Raw genomic sequence first — 15,000 nt, 5'->3', positions numbered from 1 at the left:
CAATTTGACGAATCGAGTATTTCATAGACTTAAGACTGGATCATTTCAAGGGGAAAAATCTAGAATGTGTTCGTCTTTAAAAGAGATGTATATAAAACCCTTGAGTGTTCTAGCGTATTCCTCAGGATCTGAGTTTCACCCCAACGAATTAACTACAGATGACAATCCTTGTTAACTTGCGATTCGACAGTTTAAAACGATCGCTTTCTAATCTTTTCTCATTCTTTAACGTCATTTCCCGATGTCTCCAACGGAGGCTATCTTGTCAGATTGATAATACTCTATTGACCAGTCAAGCATCCTTGACAACATGTCACATTAGCATGCTGACATTTTTACAATATTTGCATTTGTTCCGCAGACCCTACAACAATTGAAGGACAAGTCAAAGAGAGAGAGTTTCAAACCATTCGATCGTAGTTTTCTGTTAAAGCGACAACCCACCGGTGAAGACGTCTTCCTAGGCGCAAGTCATTTGCACAGGGACCCGCTTTTGGACCACAGGGACATCGAAATACAGAAATTTTGGATCAAAGATTGTGATTTAAGCGGTAATTTCGAGAATTGTATGCGTAATTTGCGGATAGTTTGCATGATTTGGGGAAACAAACCGTAGACTAATCCTGATCTTAATTGTAGTCGATGTTTCAATTGTTTAGCGTTCTTTTCGAAAGTATTGAAATAATTTAATATTGGCGGAAGCAAAATGCGATCATTCAATATAACCAACACGAACTAACAGAACCCTTCTGTCGTTCATAACCAACATATTTCCGAAATTATTCAATCGATAATTGGGGTCGTCGTTCACAAACCATAATAGATTGGTTATTTGTTTCAGAAAATTTTCAAAAAACATATTGGTATTTTATCAACAACAAGCATTGATTGCCAAAAATTATTTTCGTGGTTTGCTTTTTGTATCCTCTGCAAAATTATCGCTCACAAATGCGATCAGCAATTAGTTCTTGCTAACAATTTGTTTATTTTGTTCAAGGATAAAATCCTCTTTTCAGTTATTGCGTAGAAATACGTAAATTTTAAGCGGGCGCGAGATATGCCCGAAAGCAACGATTGCTTTCAGATATGCCTATTTGGCATCTGCCATTTTTGCCGACTTAAATAGCTTCTTTAGGGATATTTTCATTCAATTTAAGTTTCCCGATTTTATGTTGGCCAATATTTAGAGGGAGTTAAATTTGGGATGTTAGTTCACGCCCATTTCTTTTTTTATAAGGTTAATTCTGTCCCCGGGCCAATAGCAAATTTTTTGTGACCTCAAAGGGACTTGAAGCCTCAGTTCAAAATTGTTTCCAATTAGTCGAATATTCTTCACGGAAAGTGTAATATTTCCTTGTTAGCGTCATCTCAACGATACCGTCTCGACAACGTATTGTAAACCATAGTCGGAGAAGTGTAAACAGCGTGTTTCTTCGTTGCAAATATTAAGCGAAGAAAAATAGATGGTTATTCAATGTTGCCAGTTGAGTTTTCGTATTCTTGCGCACTCATCGTGAACTGAGTTAAAAAGAACGTTCGTCTGTAAAGAAAATGTTGAATTTACTGGTAATGACGCCGCGGGCATGCTCGGTAAAGTAACTGTATTTGGGATGCGCTTCTGCAGATTCTTGTCAGCTAGACCTCTTAACATAGTTTAAGCAGTGCCCCTAGTCTAACTTCTTGGTCCAAGCAGAGTTACTACTCTAACTACTAACTCTGGTTCAAAGAGACAAGCGTGCAGTATACTGCTCGCTAGAATGCCAAGGACGTTCTTCTATATTTTCAAAGGAACCTTTTACAGGAAAACTTTGAGCCCACACTACTGGCCAACAGGGGCCCACCATGTTAGGTGCTTTTGAACACCGGTTTGTCTGTGTTGTTGTGATGTTAGTGGACCTTGTAGCGTCATATCCAGTGCGAAACTCTTTAAGATTTATTAGGCTTCTAGATTCCACGCTTGTTTTGTTTCGTGATCGTTGAAGCGTGGCCCAGTGACGTAATGCCTGTTCGCGGGATTCCTAAATGCCAATTGTTGATCACACAATTCTATGGGAAAAGACATGGACGATCGGAGCTGGAATAAACTGGATTTATAGAGGCCTGCATGCAGTAACTTTTCATTAGTAGAATTTTATTTACGTCATAATACTGCAGTGCTGCTTTAAGACTATTTCCCTCTTAACTTGCTCCTTTATTTCTATCTCACGGGAGGTAGAACATAAGCTCACAACTGACCAGCGCCCAGATGGCTTGAGTGGCTCAGTGGCAGAGCCTTGTACTGAGAGCAATCGCCAGGTCATATGTTTAAGCCCTTTTTAATCCTGGAATTTTTACAGACTTCTTTGCAAGTTCTCGTCGAGCTGCTATCGTTATCGTGGTTATCAATGCAGCCACACGAAAAGCAACCACATCTCATAAAGAATGTTACTTAGGTGTTATTGGAAACGTTTGTAAATGGCCAGCGCTCTACTGAAGAATTCAGAGCGTCAACGTTTGAAATGCATGCTGATTTCAATAAGCGTCACGAAGTGTCCCCTTGCAGAGTCAGCGTTTGCATTGAAGTGCATCCTTGCCTCATTTTTAAACGTGAAATTATCCTGAACGGGGCAATTAGAATTAGATGCCAACCATTTTGGTACAATGCTTGACGTGCAGTTTGCCCAAGTCACCATCGATCAATACAAAACTCAATTCACTCTCATGGCTTTGCATTCACCAACTTTTCATTTCACCTCTCACCGCATTTCATTTCAAGCAGTACGCAGGGCGTCTATCAGCCAACGTTTTACCGGGGTATCCTCGTATTACTCCGTAGTGTACCACATAGGTTATAAGCTTGATTGATGTTCGGAGCACTTGGAGATTTTCCAAGTACATGTACACTTCTTTTTTCAAAAGAACGTCTAATTTGGGAGCTGAGGCTGGAAGTTCTCCAATCGCAGCAGGTGGAAACACCGCAGTGAACCAATCCATATTCGTAGCAGTTCCATGTAACTTGCTCAAAGCGCGGGAAAAATCGCGGGAAAAATCGCGCGTGCAAGTCGCGATTGGTTGTGGGTTTCTGTTTCATTGGTTGATAAACTGGTGCGAGATTTTAAAAGCAATCACCAAGTGTAGTAATTGCAATCGCGTTATTAGTTTCGACAGTCATTTGAAAACTGCTCTATTGCGTTACATTTACAATGTCAACAGATTTTGGAGTGGCAATATCGGAGGACCACACAACGACAGATGTGTCGCAAAATACAAAACAACCCCAGTTTGACCAAGATCAAGTAGCCAACGAACTAAGTCACATCCAGTCGTTCACGAACACTTCAGCAATGTCATCAACTATTTCTTCAGACATTAATGGCAAAAGCAACGCGGAGATCAAACCAAAGGATTTGAATTCTGTTGACACAGAAAATAACAACGACGGTATTTTCAACATCTGTGGAAGCGAAGCATCGAGGGAGGAACAAGAAGCCCAGACGAGCTACGACAAAGACAAGGTGGAGAGAGTGATGGATCACGTCGTTTCGGTAAGTTGTATTTTGGAAAAAAAAATTGGTGTTTTCATAGTTGAAAACTGCTTTGTGAGTTTGTGCAAAGTAATTTCTGTTCCTATTTTGTATATTAGCTCCAGTATTCAGTATGCTAAGTGGCCGAATATGCGAAGACAATCTCGTGTAGAATTGATTTCATTTTTTTCAGGCTCTAACCTCCAGCGATTCTAGAGCGTTCGTGAACTTCTTGTTATTTTTTGACGCTTTGTTTGGTTGAGTATATTACACTGTGACGGCGCGATGGTTGGCGCGGACTGTTCAGCCAGGTTTCCATGTAGACAGCTTTTATGTCTATTGTGGTGGTGCCTCCCAGAATCACTACCTTCACGCCTCGCGCTGTCTCTGCGTATGACGCAGCTGTATCAATATTAAATTAATGCTAGTGATGTAGTGTTGCACGAGGTGGCGCTATGATGGATTTCGAATTTTGTGACTCTAATCCCTTCTAGGGGAGAGAAACTGAAAATGTCTTTGCTACCTCGTACTTGTAAAACGGGGCCAAGATCCTGCTTTCATCTGGCGTCTTGGTACTTGTTCGACTTCTCCTTGTTCGGCGGCAAAAGGTCGGTTTCCACGCAAATCCCAATTTACCTCAACTTTTGAGGGTCTCGAATGTATGTCGTTTGACGTATGAGTATATTGGTCATCTACAAAAGCACCTATTTTTACCTATCATGCTTCATCTAATTGCAACGAAAGCTAGTAAGTTTTTATTGATTTTCTTGATCTTAAGGCTGTGTTTTGAGGAAAATCAATGTCGGTGCTCATGCACTCGGTTGTTGTTTACTTAAATCAAAACGTGTAAACTGCCTCAACCTTAAACACCAAACCTAGAATTGCCGTTTAAAGTTCTTGATACCCCTGGACGTAAAGATCTCTAATTATAACTGTACGGAAATTGCATTGAATCTTTATCTATTTCAGTTTTATACAAACTCTTGAAAAACGCAAAAAAACTGTTGTTCAAATTATCGTTGTTGATTCACCTTTGCAAACACTACTAGTCGTCGTTTGAAATATTTTAAAGTGTAGCACTTTGCGGTGTCCTCACTTATTGAGTTTCCTTGAACTATTTTTCTCAAGAGCAACGAGAGGATGAACACTAATGCCTACGCTAATGTTTGTCCTCAAGACAGCCATAACAGTAACTAAACATTCTTTCTAGGACGAGATAAAAGACATTTCAAATTGTGTTCATTAATTGCGTGATGCGGTATAATTATCTTCACATAATAGTTTACACTTGAAATTTGAAAAGCAAACGCCGAAAAAGTTATCCCAGAACAATGCAAATGTAAGAATATTGCACATCAGTATTGTATCAGACAAAGAACTTCTCTATGGACGGATATGTTTAAATGTTAGCCGACCCGTTCATTCAGTGGTTTTTAACTTCCACACAGAATGCTTTAAAATCGACAGGCTCGTGGCTTTTTTGTTTTAAGCAGTGTGGAACTTGAAGTTAATTTGAAATAACAACTGACGTGTGTTAGAAATGAATATTAAGCTCACATACCTAATACCGCTTTTGCATCAAACCAATATGTGGAGGGTTGCTTTTGTTAAAGTATCAACATTGGTACGTGAGTTGACGTGCAGACTGGCCAAAGTATCACTCAGGCTACGCGTTACTAAGCGCATTTCCCTTTGCTTTAAAAAACGTTTTCAGTTTGTCGAGTTTTTAATTTTTGTGAGTCGCAGTTGTTCAACGTGGGTTTCTATGGAAACGAAAAAGAAGGCACACGGGCGTTTAAGACCGCCATGACGAATGCACCAATTACGGCACTCTGAATAGGACAAAATGCACGTGCAGGAGAAAAATAACCCGTGCAAACGTGTAATTAAGTTGGGAAACATTTGGTTTTGACTCGGACCTAATTTTAAAATGGTTAAATCAATTCAAAACCAGAAATTAAAATGCAAACTCTGTTAAAGTCATAGTAAAGTATTATCACTTGACTGTGACTATTCAGCACTCATTTCCAGGAACACTCGTAATTAGATGCACGCCCAATTTTGATATCCAACACGAAGTGTCGCGTTGAGCCAGTCTATTTATTAAATTTTCGATCTCGGATATTGCATTTCTAGCTTAGAGGCCGGGTTGCTCGAAGCATGATTATCCCTAACTAGCGTTAAATACCATGGAAACCTATGAGTTTTGATACCTCTTAACCAACGGTTAGCGCTAACCAGGCTTCGAGCAACCGGCTTCAGATTGGTTCTCTCATTCTCGGTTGTAAGCTGATATTGTTCGTTTTCACTCACGTGATCAACAGCCATGTTTTTCTAATCACTTTTCAGCAATAAAAAAGGGGGGTCACCGAGTTAGTTTTTGAGACATGAGCAACTACATCCAAAATATATGGTATATTTGCTGGGCTTTCCCGTTGCCAAGGTCACTTATTACATCACAATAATGATCACATCTTGTTTGGAAATAATCGTTGTTTCATATGGTACCATAAAATTGCTGTTACGTGATACAGTGTTGCAGGGTTGTATATAACAGCCGGTAGCCGGCGAAGTTCGCCGGCTTCTCTGTAAGGTTTCGCCGGCTACTTTCATTGTTTGAAGAGTCAAGACATGTAGAGGAGATGATGTTTATGAGGTCTAAACTACTTGGGCTCAATACAAATAAAAATTTGCAGTGCCTATCTTTTCTGAAAACACATAAAAGACTTCTGACTCAAGGGCAGTTTAAAAATGCTTGAGACTTTCGTTTTGAAAAAATCTTGCTGCTGTGGCGGGAAAGTAGGAACAATATGATTTGTTGTCCGCCATATTGGATTTCGATATCTTAAAACACCCCCGATCTTACAGGAAGGAAAAATCACTCAACGAAGTTTTAGTCCGCGCAAAACTTCCTTTAATCACGCCGCAATCATAAAAAAAATTGAAAACAAAGAAGCACTTTCAAAAGGTTTGTTCTCAAACCAGAAGGAAATTTACATATGATGTTCTGCTAGCAACACCCTCAGCCTGCATTCACGCATCTCTTACCACAACTCAACTGAGGAACAAAACTAGCCCCTGATCATTCACTAACCGCTCCTTCGTTTTCACTTCGAACCTTTCAGTTGATCATTTATAGCGAACGTAGAAGCTGAGGTCTCGTAGACTTTATTTAAACACTTGAACGTAACGCTCCTCGGAGTTAAATCCTACTTGCCCGCGTAAGTGCTCGTCCTCTCGAGGGCATCTCTACGCTTCAACATGACAACGGATCTTTATGGAACTCCTAATCTCTTCGGAAACAACTACATCAATCTTAAACCGCTCGAGTGATTTTCAATTTTCGAAATTACTACAACCAAGTTCCGCAAGCATATTTTCCCGCTAATTACACAATGGAACGAATGTGTGCCATCTTCACACCTAAACAGGATCGAAACATTCTTTACGCCATTGGCCAATTAGTATCCTCCAATCAGCTTCTTTATTCAACAACCAATCAGAAGCCTTTGCTGGTCTAGTCCTTCAAGTATGTGCCATGTTTACAAGTTGTCAAGTGGCAATATTTGCCATGCTCGTTAGCTCCAGCAAAACCACCAAAAAGATACAAAAAATATCACTCAACTTTTTGTTTATAGGGTTGTATTATTGAAATGTCGCTTCGTCTTTCTTTAAGTAACATGGTTTTCATAGTATAATTGCAGCTTGATTCATCCCTCTAATGTCTGAGTTTCATGGCCCAAAATGCCGGGAAATGCATTTCCTGGCATTCAGTTTTCAAAAATTTTCCGGGAGAGCATGCCCCCGGACCCCCCTAGAAGAGATGGGCAAAAGCCCATCGTATGGGTCCTCCGGACCCACAACCGTCTACTTTGCAAAAAACCCCGGCTACTTAAAACCTTAAAGAAAACCCTGCAGTGTTGTAGCATTATTCGATCTAAGTGTTGAAACTCTTTCAAGCCTCCTTAAGGCTGCCCAATTACATTTTGTAGCTGTGTAAGTTTCAGTTAAGGTTTATATACGATGCATTATTGGCCATGTTGTTGCCCAGGCAATGAAACAGCGTCCATCTTGTCAAAACCCTCTCCACCCAGTTTTCACGTAAGTGGGTTTGTTGCCGTTTTAGTGCTCAAAATCGGCAGCGTTCACCACCTGTCCCGCAAAAAACGCCGAAAAAGTAAACGCAGGAATGTATAACGGTGGTGTACCAAGGTGTTAACAGTCTCGCGTTTGCGTGGATGGTGGCTTAACACGCATGGGTGGCTCGTTACTTTTCCCACACGTTTATTTCACTCGCTAACATTAGATTCTTTTTTTTTTTTTGTCAGGAAAACAACAACTACCTCTTTATGAATGGCGCATCTTTGGACAGTCCCCCTCATTCTGAAAACAGGACTGATGACGAAAAATCTAACTCTCTTTTAATAGCGGCTACAAAAGACTCTCGTATCGATCAATCCAAGAACGTCGGATTGGAAAAATCTGTTAATAATTCGGACCAACCAGGTAAGGACGTCGCCCCCGGACGTTCATCGACCTCTTTTGACATTCCTGTGGAGGGATTGGTGGAAGTTAACTCTGAATCTACGGTGCAGTCCTCAGCGGTTGCCTCAATGGCTGACGTCTCTGTTAAACTTGGAGATGACGAGGAATCATTCCAAAACGAAAGCAGCCGCTGTAATGGGTATGTGTTCCATTAGGAGTGTAATCAATGGAAAAGAAAATCAGGATAGATACCGAAACTGACGCTTTCTTGGGTTATGGGACATTTGCCATTGGATAAGATGAAAATTTATGAAAATTTGAGTAGTGTTCTCTGTTGCAATTCGCTCTTGTTTGGGATTCCTGGTGCCCAACTTAACCGAGTTTCCACCGCATATAACCTTTCCTTCTTTGGAATAGAATTACCTTCACATATGGCGTATTCACAGCATTTTCCACTGATGTTCACAGTATAAGCGCAAATTATTTCGAGCTGTTCTTGTGTCGTGTCCTCTCGTTTTGTTTTTTTTTGTTACTGCCTGTCACGAGATTTTAAGTTTCATTATGAGTTTCAAAGTTCAATGTTGTTTGGATGCCAGCGGGTTCTCACACATTTTCTCATAGTGACTATGCCCTCTTTCTCTTAAACAAGCCTAAAAGGAAGCTAACATAGGACGAAAATTTTAGAGAGTATAAAACATGTTTTTCCATTCGGTTTCCGAAGCGAAAAGGGCTCTCATTGTTGAATCAGCTAATCACCAGGGCCCGGTTGTTCGAAAGCCGATTAACTTAATCCAGGATTAGCTTAAACTTTTGTTTCATGTTTTCAGCTTTTTGGTGAAAGTTTCTTTTGCTTATGTTTATTTTTCAAGATTTACTTCTTCTAATGTAAAGTTTTGCCAAATGTCAGCGTTGAAAAGCATTTGGGAGTAGAGAAATAAACTTCTTGGTTAATTTTTAATCTGGGATTAGCGTTAATCGGGTTTTGAACAACCGGGCCCAAGCCCCTGCAATGTTTCATAAGGGGTGGTTTGCACAAACGACACAAGCATTAGTACAAACAACACGAAATGCCTAGGGCTACGGAAACGCGGCCTCAGCCTACACCATTGGCTTAACGAGGGAAGCAAATCTTACTTCACCCACTAAAGTGTCTTTTTCCGTAGACTGCGAATGGCAACAGAGAAACAACCAAATTTAAGGTTTTGACGAAAACGCGACCATGCATCCGTAAATCTTTCATCTTCTATCTTAAAATGTTTACTTCAAAACTGTTTGCGCCAGTCTAGTTATGGAATGTTTCGCCTTTATTCTCTTAACGAGATAAAATAATCGCCGGAAGCTATAGATATCGCAAATTTGAATTTCGAAGTAACGTTCAGTTTGGCTGATCATTCCGATGTCGCCTACTTAAACTGTCTATTTTTCTCTCTAGTGCTAGGATCTCTCGAATACTAAGGAAAATCTTCTCACTTGAAACTTTGTATCGCAAGGATCAAGTACAACTGTCTTTCATGTTGGATAGAGAAGACATTAAGCGCTGGAATGACGCAACCTTTAGACATTTTTAGAAAAGAACGCGGTCACTAAAATACCTCGCGTTTGTAATCTTTTCGGGTCAAAGGGATTTCAGTTATGGTACTGTATCGAGTGTGAAAAAGTAGAATTTGGTATCAACTGGTCGATAAGGTAAATTGACCAACACAAAGACAGCCGTTTTAAGGTTAAAATTGCAGCAACGAAAGAGACCAAAGAAATCTTCTTTAGAGCGAGTTTCAATCGAGTGTCGTAAAACCAAAACCAAAGTAATTACTTTGGCCAATCAAAAAGGACGGAGACAATCCAATAAACCAATCAAAACTCGAAGTAATTTCACGTAGCCGACACAAAGCGCGCGAAAATGTGCACGCGCGAGCCACGATTGGTTTTGGTTTCACTTCTGATTGGTTGAAAAAATGGCGCGAGAACTTTGAACCAATCACTGAGTGAAGTAAATGCAAAACCAAAGCAATTCGCTTATTGCTTTCGACACTCAATTGAAAACCGCTCTAAAGAAGAAGCGGCCCCCATTCACGAACAAAATCGTCTGGTTTTGGACAGAGTAAAATCTATTTGTCTCACTTTCAGGATTGAAAGTGTCAATGCCATAATTCCGCGGAAGGCTAGAAACTAGACTGATATATTGGTATTTTCCTTAGTTCCTAAAGACGATAGTTCCTTCTGACTTGAATGAATTTATCTTCCAGGGAGGCTCAACCACCTTTATCACCAAGCAGTATGACACAGGAAGAGCTAATTCCTTTAGTTTTGGCGGAAAAGAAGAGAAAAGGGGAGGAGAGAGCAAAGCAGAGGGAATTTAATGAAGAACTGCAACGAAAAGCTCGTGAAGAAATGAAGAAACTTGATGAAGAGTCACAAAGAAACGCAGAACAGAGAAAGACGACATTTGAAGAGGAGAGAAGAAAGCTTGAATATCAAATGTCGCTGGCTCAAGAGGGACAGGAACAGAAGAAAGTGCCAGTAACAAGATTAGAAGCTGGAAGAATTATTGAGCGAGAATTGGAAGAACAGAGATTAAGAGAAGATTTAACACGCATTGAAATTGAGAGAATGAAAGAGAAGGAAAGAGTCGAACTCGCGAAACAGAAATTTAAGTCTGCGAAAAAGGATCAACATCCTTCAGCTTTTCAAAGCACAGATTTGATCCAAACACCGATTTTTGACGAGAAAGGTGATTATGTGGATAAGGGAGATATCCAAGGTGTTCGCATTTCCACTAAAAGAGGCAGTGTTGTTGATTTGATCGAAAGTGATGTTTCGTTTGAGTCGATCAAACCATCCGAAGAAAGTGTGTCTCATTCGGAGCCCTTTGAAATCTCGTCTCAACCGCAGGCAAAGCCGCAGTCGCAATCGCAGCCGCTCGCACAATCGCATCACCAGCCAGTAATCAGACGGGCGAAGGATGGAGGAAAACCGGCACTAAATCGTTTGACTGAAAAGCGGAAAAGCATTGTCGAGTTGGAAATCGAGCGACAGCGAGAAAGAGAAGAAGAGACAAGAAAGGAAGCGGAATTGGCGCGGCGTATTCATGCAAAACAACAGGGGGATGGCAAAAGTCTTGGCAAGATGAGCGAAGAAACGAAACCGAAGGACAAGAAGAGTTCGGTTAAGCCTCCGAGCGTGCAAAGGAAGACCGAAAAATTTGAAAAGAAGTCCGAAGAAGTGAAAGCGAAGGAATTTCGTCCTAAATCTAAACCTGAGAAGAGTGTTCCGTGTGTCAAGAACTCTGAACCGCAACCGCAGATTGAAGAAGAAACTATCAGTCAGTCCAAAATGGAAATGATTATGGCTACATCTTCAGTCGGAGGTGGGATTGATGCGGTAAAACAGCGAAACGAGAACGGAGCTGAGAGTTCTTTGAAGATAGATGAGACAGAAGCTGATGGAAAGAGAAGAGAAGAAAAAGAACTTTTTAGGCAAATGCAAGAAGAAGAACGTAGAAGACGAGAGGCGCAGAGACTAGATCTTGAGAGAATCAGAAAAGAAGTGGACCGAAAGGAAGCGGAGGAGCTAATGCGTGCAAAGCTGGCGAAGGAAGAAGAGAAGAAGAAGCAAAGAGATGTTGAGCGTAAGATGGCGGAAGAGCGAGAAAAAGACAAAGAGGAGATGGAAGAGATGCAAAAGCAGGACACGTTATCTCGGAGAACAGCGTTTGCAGCCCACAAATTGATTTTAGAGCAGCGTGTTTTGAAAGCGTTGGAAGAAAGCAGTCAGGAGAGTACTCTTGCAAAACGGCGCGCATCCAGTTTTGATGACCAAACGGATTTTCAATTGCAAGGCGACACTCGTTGTTCGGAAACTCCTGAAGGGTTCGATAGCGGTGGGGTTAAGCTAAGGAAATCAACTTTTGAAAAAAATGGAGGTACAAAGGAATCAAAAGAAGACATGCGGAAAAAGCGATTTTCGCTAAATCTTGATAGTGCTCGCCGTGGAATGAACGAGCGCGTACCCTGTGCCATTGATGGAGTAGCTGTTAACGAATCGCAGGCCCAGGACATTAGAGGTGGAAAGAAAGTTTCGAATGACGGCGGTTTCTTGAAGGCCAAAAGTATAGGTGATTTGTCTTTGAAAACAGACGGGAGAAATGACGATCTGGGCTCGCATCCGGTGTTGTATAAGGTTTCTTCCAATCGCGATGAAACTGATTCGGTGGACGGCGCATTGCCATCGTTCTCCGATCGCAGAATTCAAAGAGAACTTGAGGAACAGCGCATGCGTGAAGCAACCGTGAAGCAGGAAGTTAAAGAAAGAGAAAAATGGCATCGACTGGAGGAGGAAAAAAAGAAAACGTCTGAGCCATCCGTGGCGGGCAAGAAGGAAATGAGCTTGAGTGACATCAGAAGAAATCCACTGCCTAATAAAATTCAGGTACTGAATAGCAGAACCCTTTAAAAAGATTGTACGATTCCTAAAGGTTTAGCAGTTTGTAATGTTTCTCCTGTTGCATTTTTCCTCATGTAACTGTAGTTAAACAGAATGGTGTAATAGTGTTTTTTTTTCTGCTTCTGAAAGGTAAAAAAGCCGCATCCTTCATCGAATCGAGATTCTCTCACTCATTCCATGGCTGCCCATTGGGAAACAATGTTGCATTCTGTCCCTAATGGAAACGAGGCAAAGTAAGTGGCTTACGAAGGAGAGAAGTGGCCTTCCCCTTATCTGGACCATTTAAAGTGCCCTTATAAGGCGCGGTGCGCTCGACTCCGGATCGAGTGTTCCGGGTTCGGGTCCTGGCCGGGGACATTGTGTTGTGTTCTTGGGCAAGACACTTTACTCCCACGGTGCCTCTCTCCACCCATGTGTATAAATGGGTACCGGCGAATTTAATGCTGGGGGTAACCCTGCGATGGACTGGCATCCCATCCAGAGGGGAGTAGAAATACTCGTAGTCGCTTCATGCTACAGAAACCGGAGATAAGCGCTGGCCTGATGGGCCTTCTAGGCTCGTAAGCAGACTTTACCTTTACCTTATAATAAAAAAAATTACTTCCTTTTTTTCTTCAGATTTTGAAAGCACCTGACTGTCAAACTTTTGAGCATTGATTTTTATCCAGAGGCCGTTTATTTTGATTGTAAGTTTTAGGATTTCACGGTCCGCCATTACTTACGTTCCGCAAAGCTAACCGATTGGACCTCAGAGGGTTGAATCCAGGGAAAAGTGACGTCAAAGACTCACTTGGTTAAAATTTCAGCGTGTTAATACAGCTTATTATAAATGCAAAACGCGAGTTTAAAAGTATGAAAGCCCAAAACTCCTGTGCTGCATATTAATTATATTAATTGATCCCAGGGATAACACAGACCAAAGGAAAAAGAGTGTGATCGAGGTAAGTTATTTTATGGTCTAAGTTAATCAAATGTGACTGTGAACTCGACTGAACTTGTTTTGCAAGGAATGATCTTCGCATTCGTGCGAGATACAGGGCGAAGTCCAAAGATGTCACCAAAGTCCATCCAGAAATGCTCTAATAATTGTGGTTACACACACCTTGGGTTTGGGGCCTTCCGGTGGGTAAATGTCTTGGGTTTGGTTCAGTTCAGGTTTCATGTTACCCTTGGAGATGCAGTAACGCAGTAAAAGACTCCCCTCAGGGTAAAATATAATTAGATATGAATTCACTGACGTTGCAAATTAATTCTGCTTTACGGATTGGCTAAGCCACCTCAGTGAGCAGATAAACCGAACTTTTCAGTTCAGGAACTGTCATGGGAAGTTCTTTTGTTCTTTTTGATGTATCCATGGAAATAACCCTAGGGTAGTTTCGGTCTACGGAAAGCGGTTAGAAACAAAAACGTCCTTGCCCTTGGGCAAGCGCGATTTACCCATGGGGTAAAAGGGCTAGGGTAACCACAGCTAATGACAAGTCACACCGATCCCCTGCTCTTCTGCCCAACTTCAACATTAGGGGCCCGTTTCTCGAAAGTCCCGAAAAGTTTTCGGGCCCGAAAAGGCAATTGTGAAACTGTCAACCGCTTGTTCTAGAGAGCAGATGTTTTGACATTTTTTCAAGGTAACAAAAAGCAAAATGACTGTGAAGTTTAGCGACATAAATCCTCTCCGTTCTTGAGATACAGAGGGAATTGTGACACCCGAAAATGGCCCGTAAAGTTTCGGTACCTTCGAGAAACGGGCCCCAGGCTCGTGTTACATAATACAGACAATCGACGTCAGAAGGTGTCCCCTAAACTCTATTCATCAAGAAAAGATAGACAGCTGCATGTACTCTAGTCCAAAAATAATGCTAACCCTGCCACTTAAAATAGAGTGTTTTCACTCACGTGATCAGTACCCTTGTTTTTCCACCGAAACGAAAGAAAACGTTTGCATGCCAATAGAGGATCAGTTGGGGACACCAACATGGCCGGCGTTCCATTGTTTAGGCCCCGTGACGTCACGTGAAAACACTCTATAGGTAGAATCAACGGGACACTTCGTGGTGGATATCAAAATTAGGCATTCATCTAATTACTTGCACGCGTTTCTTTGAAGATTTTGTTAATGGTGGTGGTGGTGGTAGTAGTAGTAGTAGTAGTAGTAGTAGTAGTAGTAGTAGTAGTAGTAGTAGGAGTAGACGAACTCCTTCTTCTCATTCCTTCGTTGTAGTTAGAGAAAGAAGAAGAAAGACGAAGAGAAGAAGAACTTCAAAAGGAGAGGGAAGTACTCTTGCTGGAACGTAAACACAAAGAAGAGGAGAACAGATTTCTGTTACAGGTAGTGTCTCAATATTAACGATTCACTGACAACAAAACAGTGCACTTTAACTGATTTTCCATTTCCATTTTATCTAAAGAGCTGGTCATAATTTCAGAATGTTTAAGGGAACCTCCACTTCAACAAAAAAAATAACTTTAAATGACAGGAAATAACCTTTACAGTCAAACCAGTGTATTTTTTTGTCAAAGAAAGCGTTTGAATTGGCCTTTTTTTTGTTTTCAATTTCGCGGGCGCCGCTATCTT

The 15,000-nt window shown here is 41.2% G+C and overlaps 2 protein-coding genes across 7 annotated transcripts in view; both read left to right on the top strand.

Annotated features, from left to right (window-relative positions):
- LOC137973067 (trichohyalin-like) overlaps positions 1 to 15,000 on the top strand; it is a 141,944-nt gene that overhangs the window by 75,622 nt on the left and 51,322 nt on the right. The gene's annotated exons all lie outside the window — the stretch shown is intronic.
- The window catches only part of LOC137973069 (trichohyalin-like), a 32,904-nt gene that overhangs the window by 13,398 nt on the left and 4,506 nt on the right, over positions 1 to 15,000 (top strand). For 2 of the 3 annotated variants that reach the window (XM_068819800.1, XM_068819801.1), the window contains exons 11-17: positions 362 to 551; positions 3,193 to 3,524; positions 7,832 to 8,187; positions 10,232 to 12,413; positions 12,558 to 12,661; positions 13,333 to 13,369; positions 14,647 to 14,754. In XM_068819800.1, the coding sequence (XP_068675901.1) occupies positions 362 to 551; positions 3,193 to 3,524; positions 7,832 to 8,187; positions 10,232 to 12,413; positions 12,558 to 12,661; positions 13,333 to 13,369; positions 14,647 to 14,754 (3,309 nt within the window). Of the gene's footprint in view, positions 1 to 361; positions 552 to 3,192; positions 3,525 to 7,831; positions 8,188 to 10,231; positions 12,417 to 12,557; positions 12,662 to 13,332; positions 13,370 to 14,646; positions 14,755 to 15,000 lie in introns of those variants that run through there. The other variant, XR_011117165.1, reaches the window with a different exon arrangement.

This window comes from Montipora foliosa, chromosome 10, assembly GCF_036669935.1.
Source record: "Montipora foliosa isolate CH-2021 chromosome 10, ASM3666993v2, whole genome shotgun sequence".
NCBI lineage: Eukaryota > Metazoa > Cnidaria > Anthozoa > Scleractinia > Acroporidae > Montipora > Montipora foliosa.
Note: the sequence above shows the minus strand (reverse complement) of the source record. Positions and strands in the feature narration are given on the sequence as shown.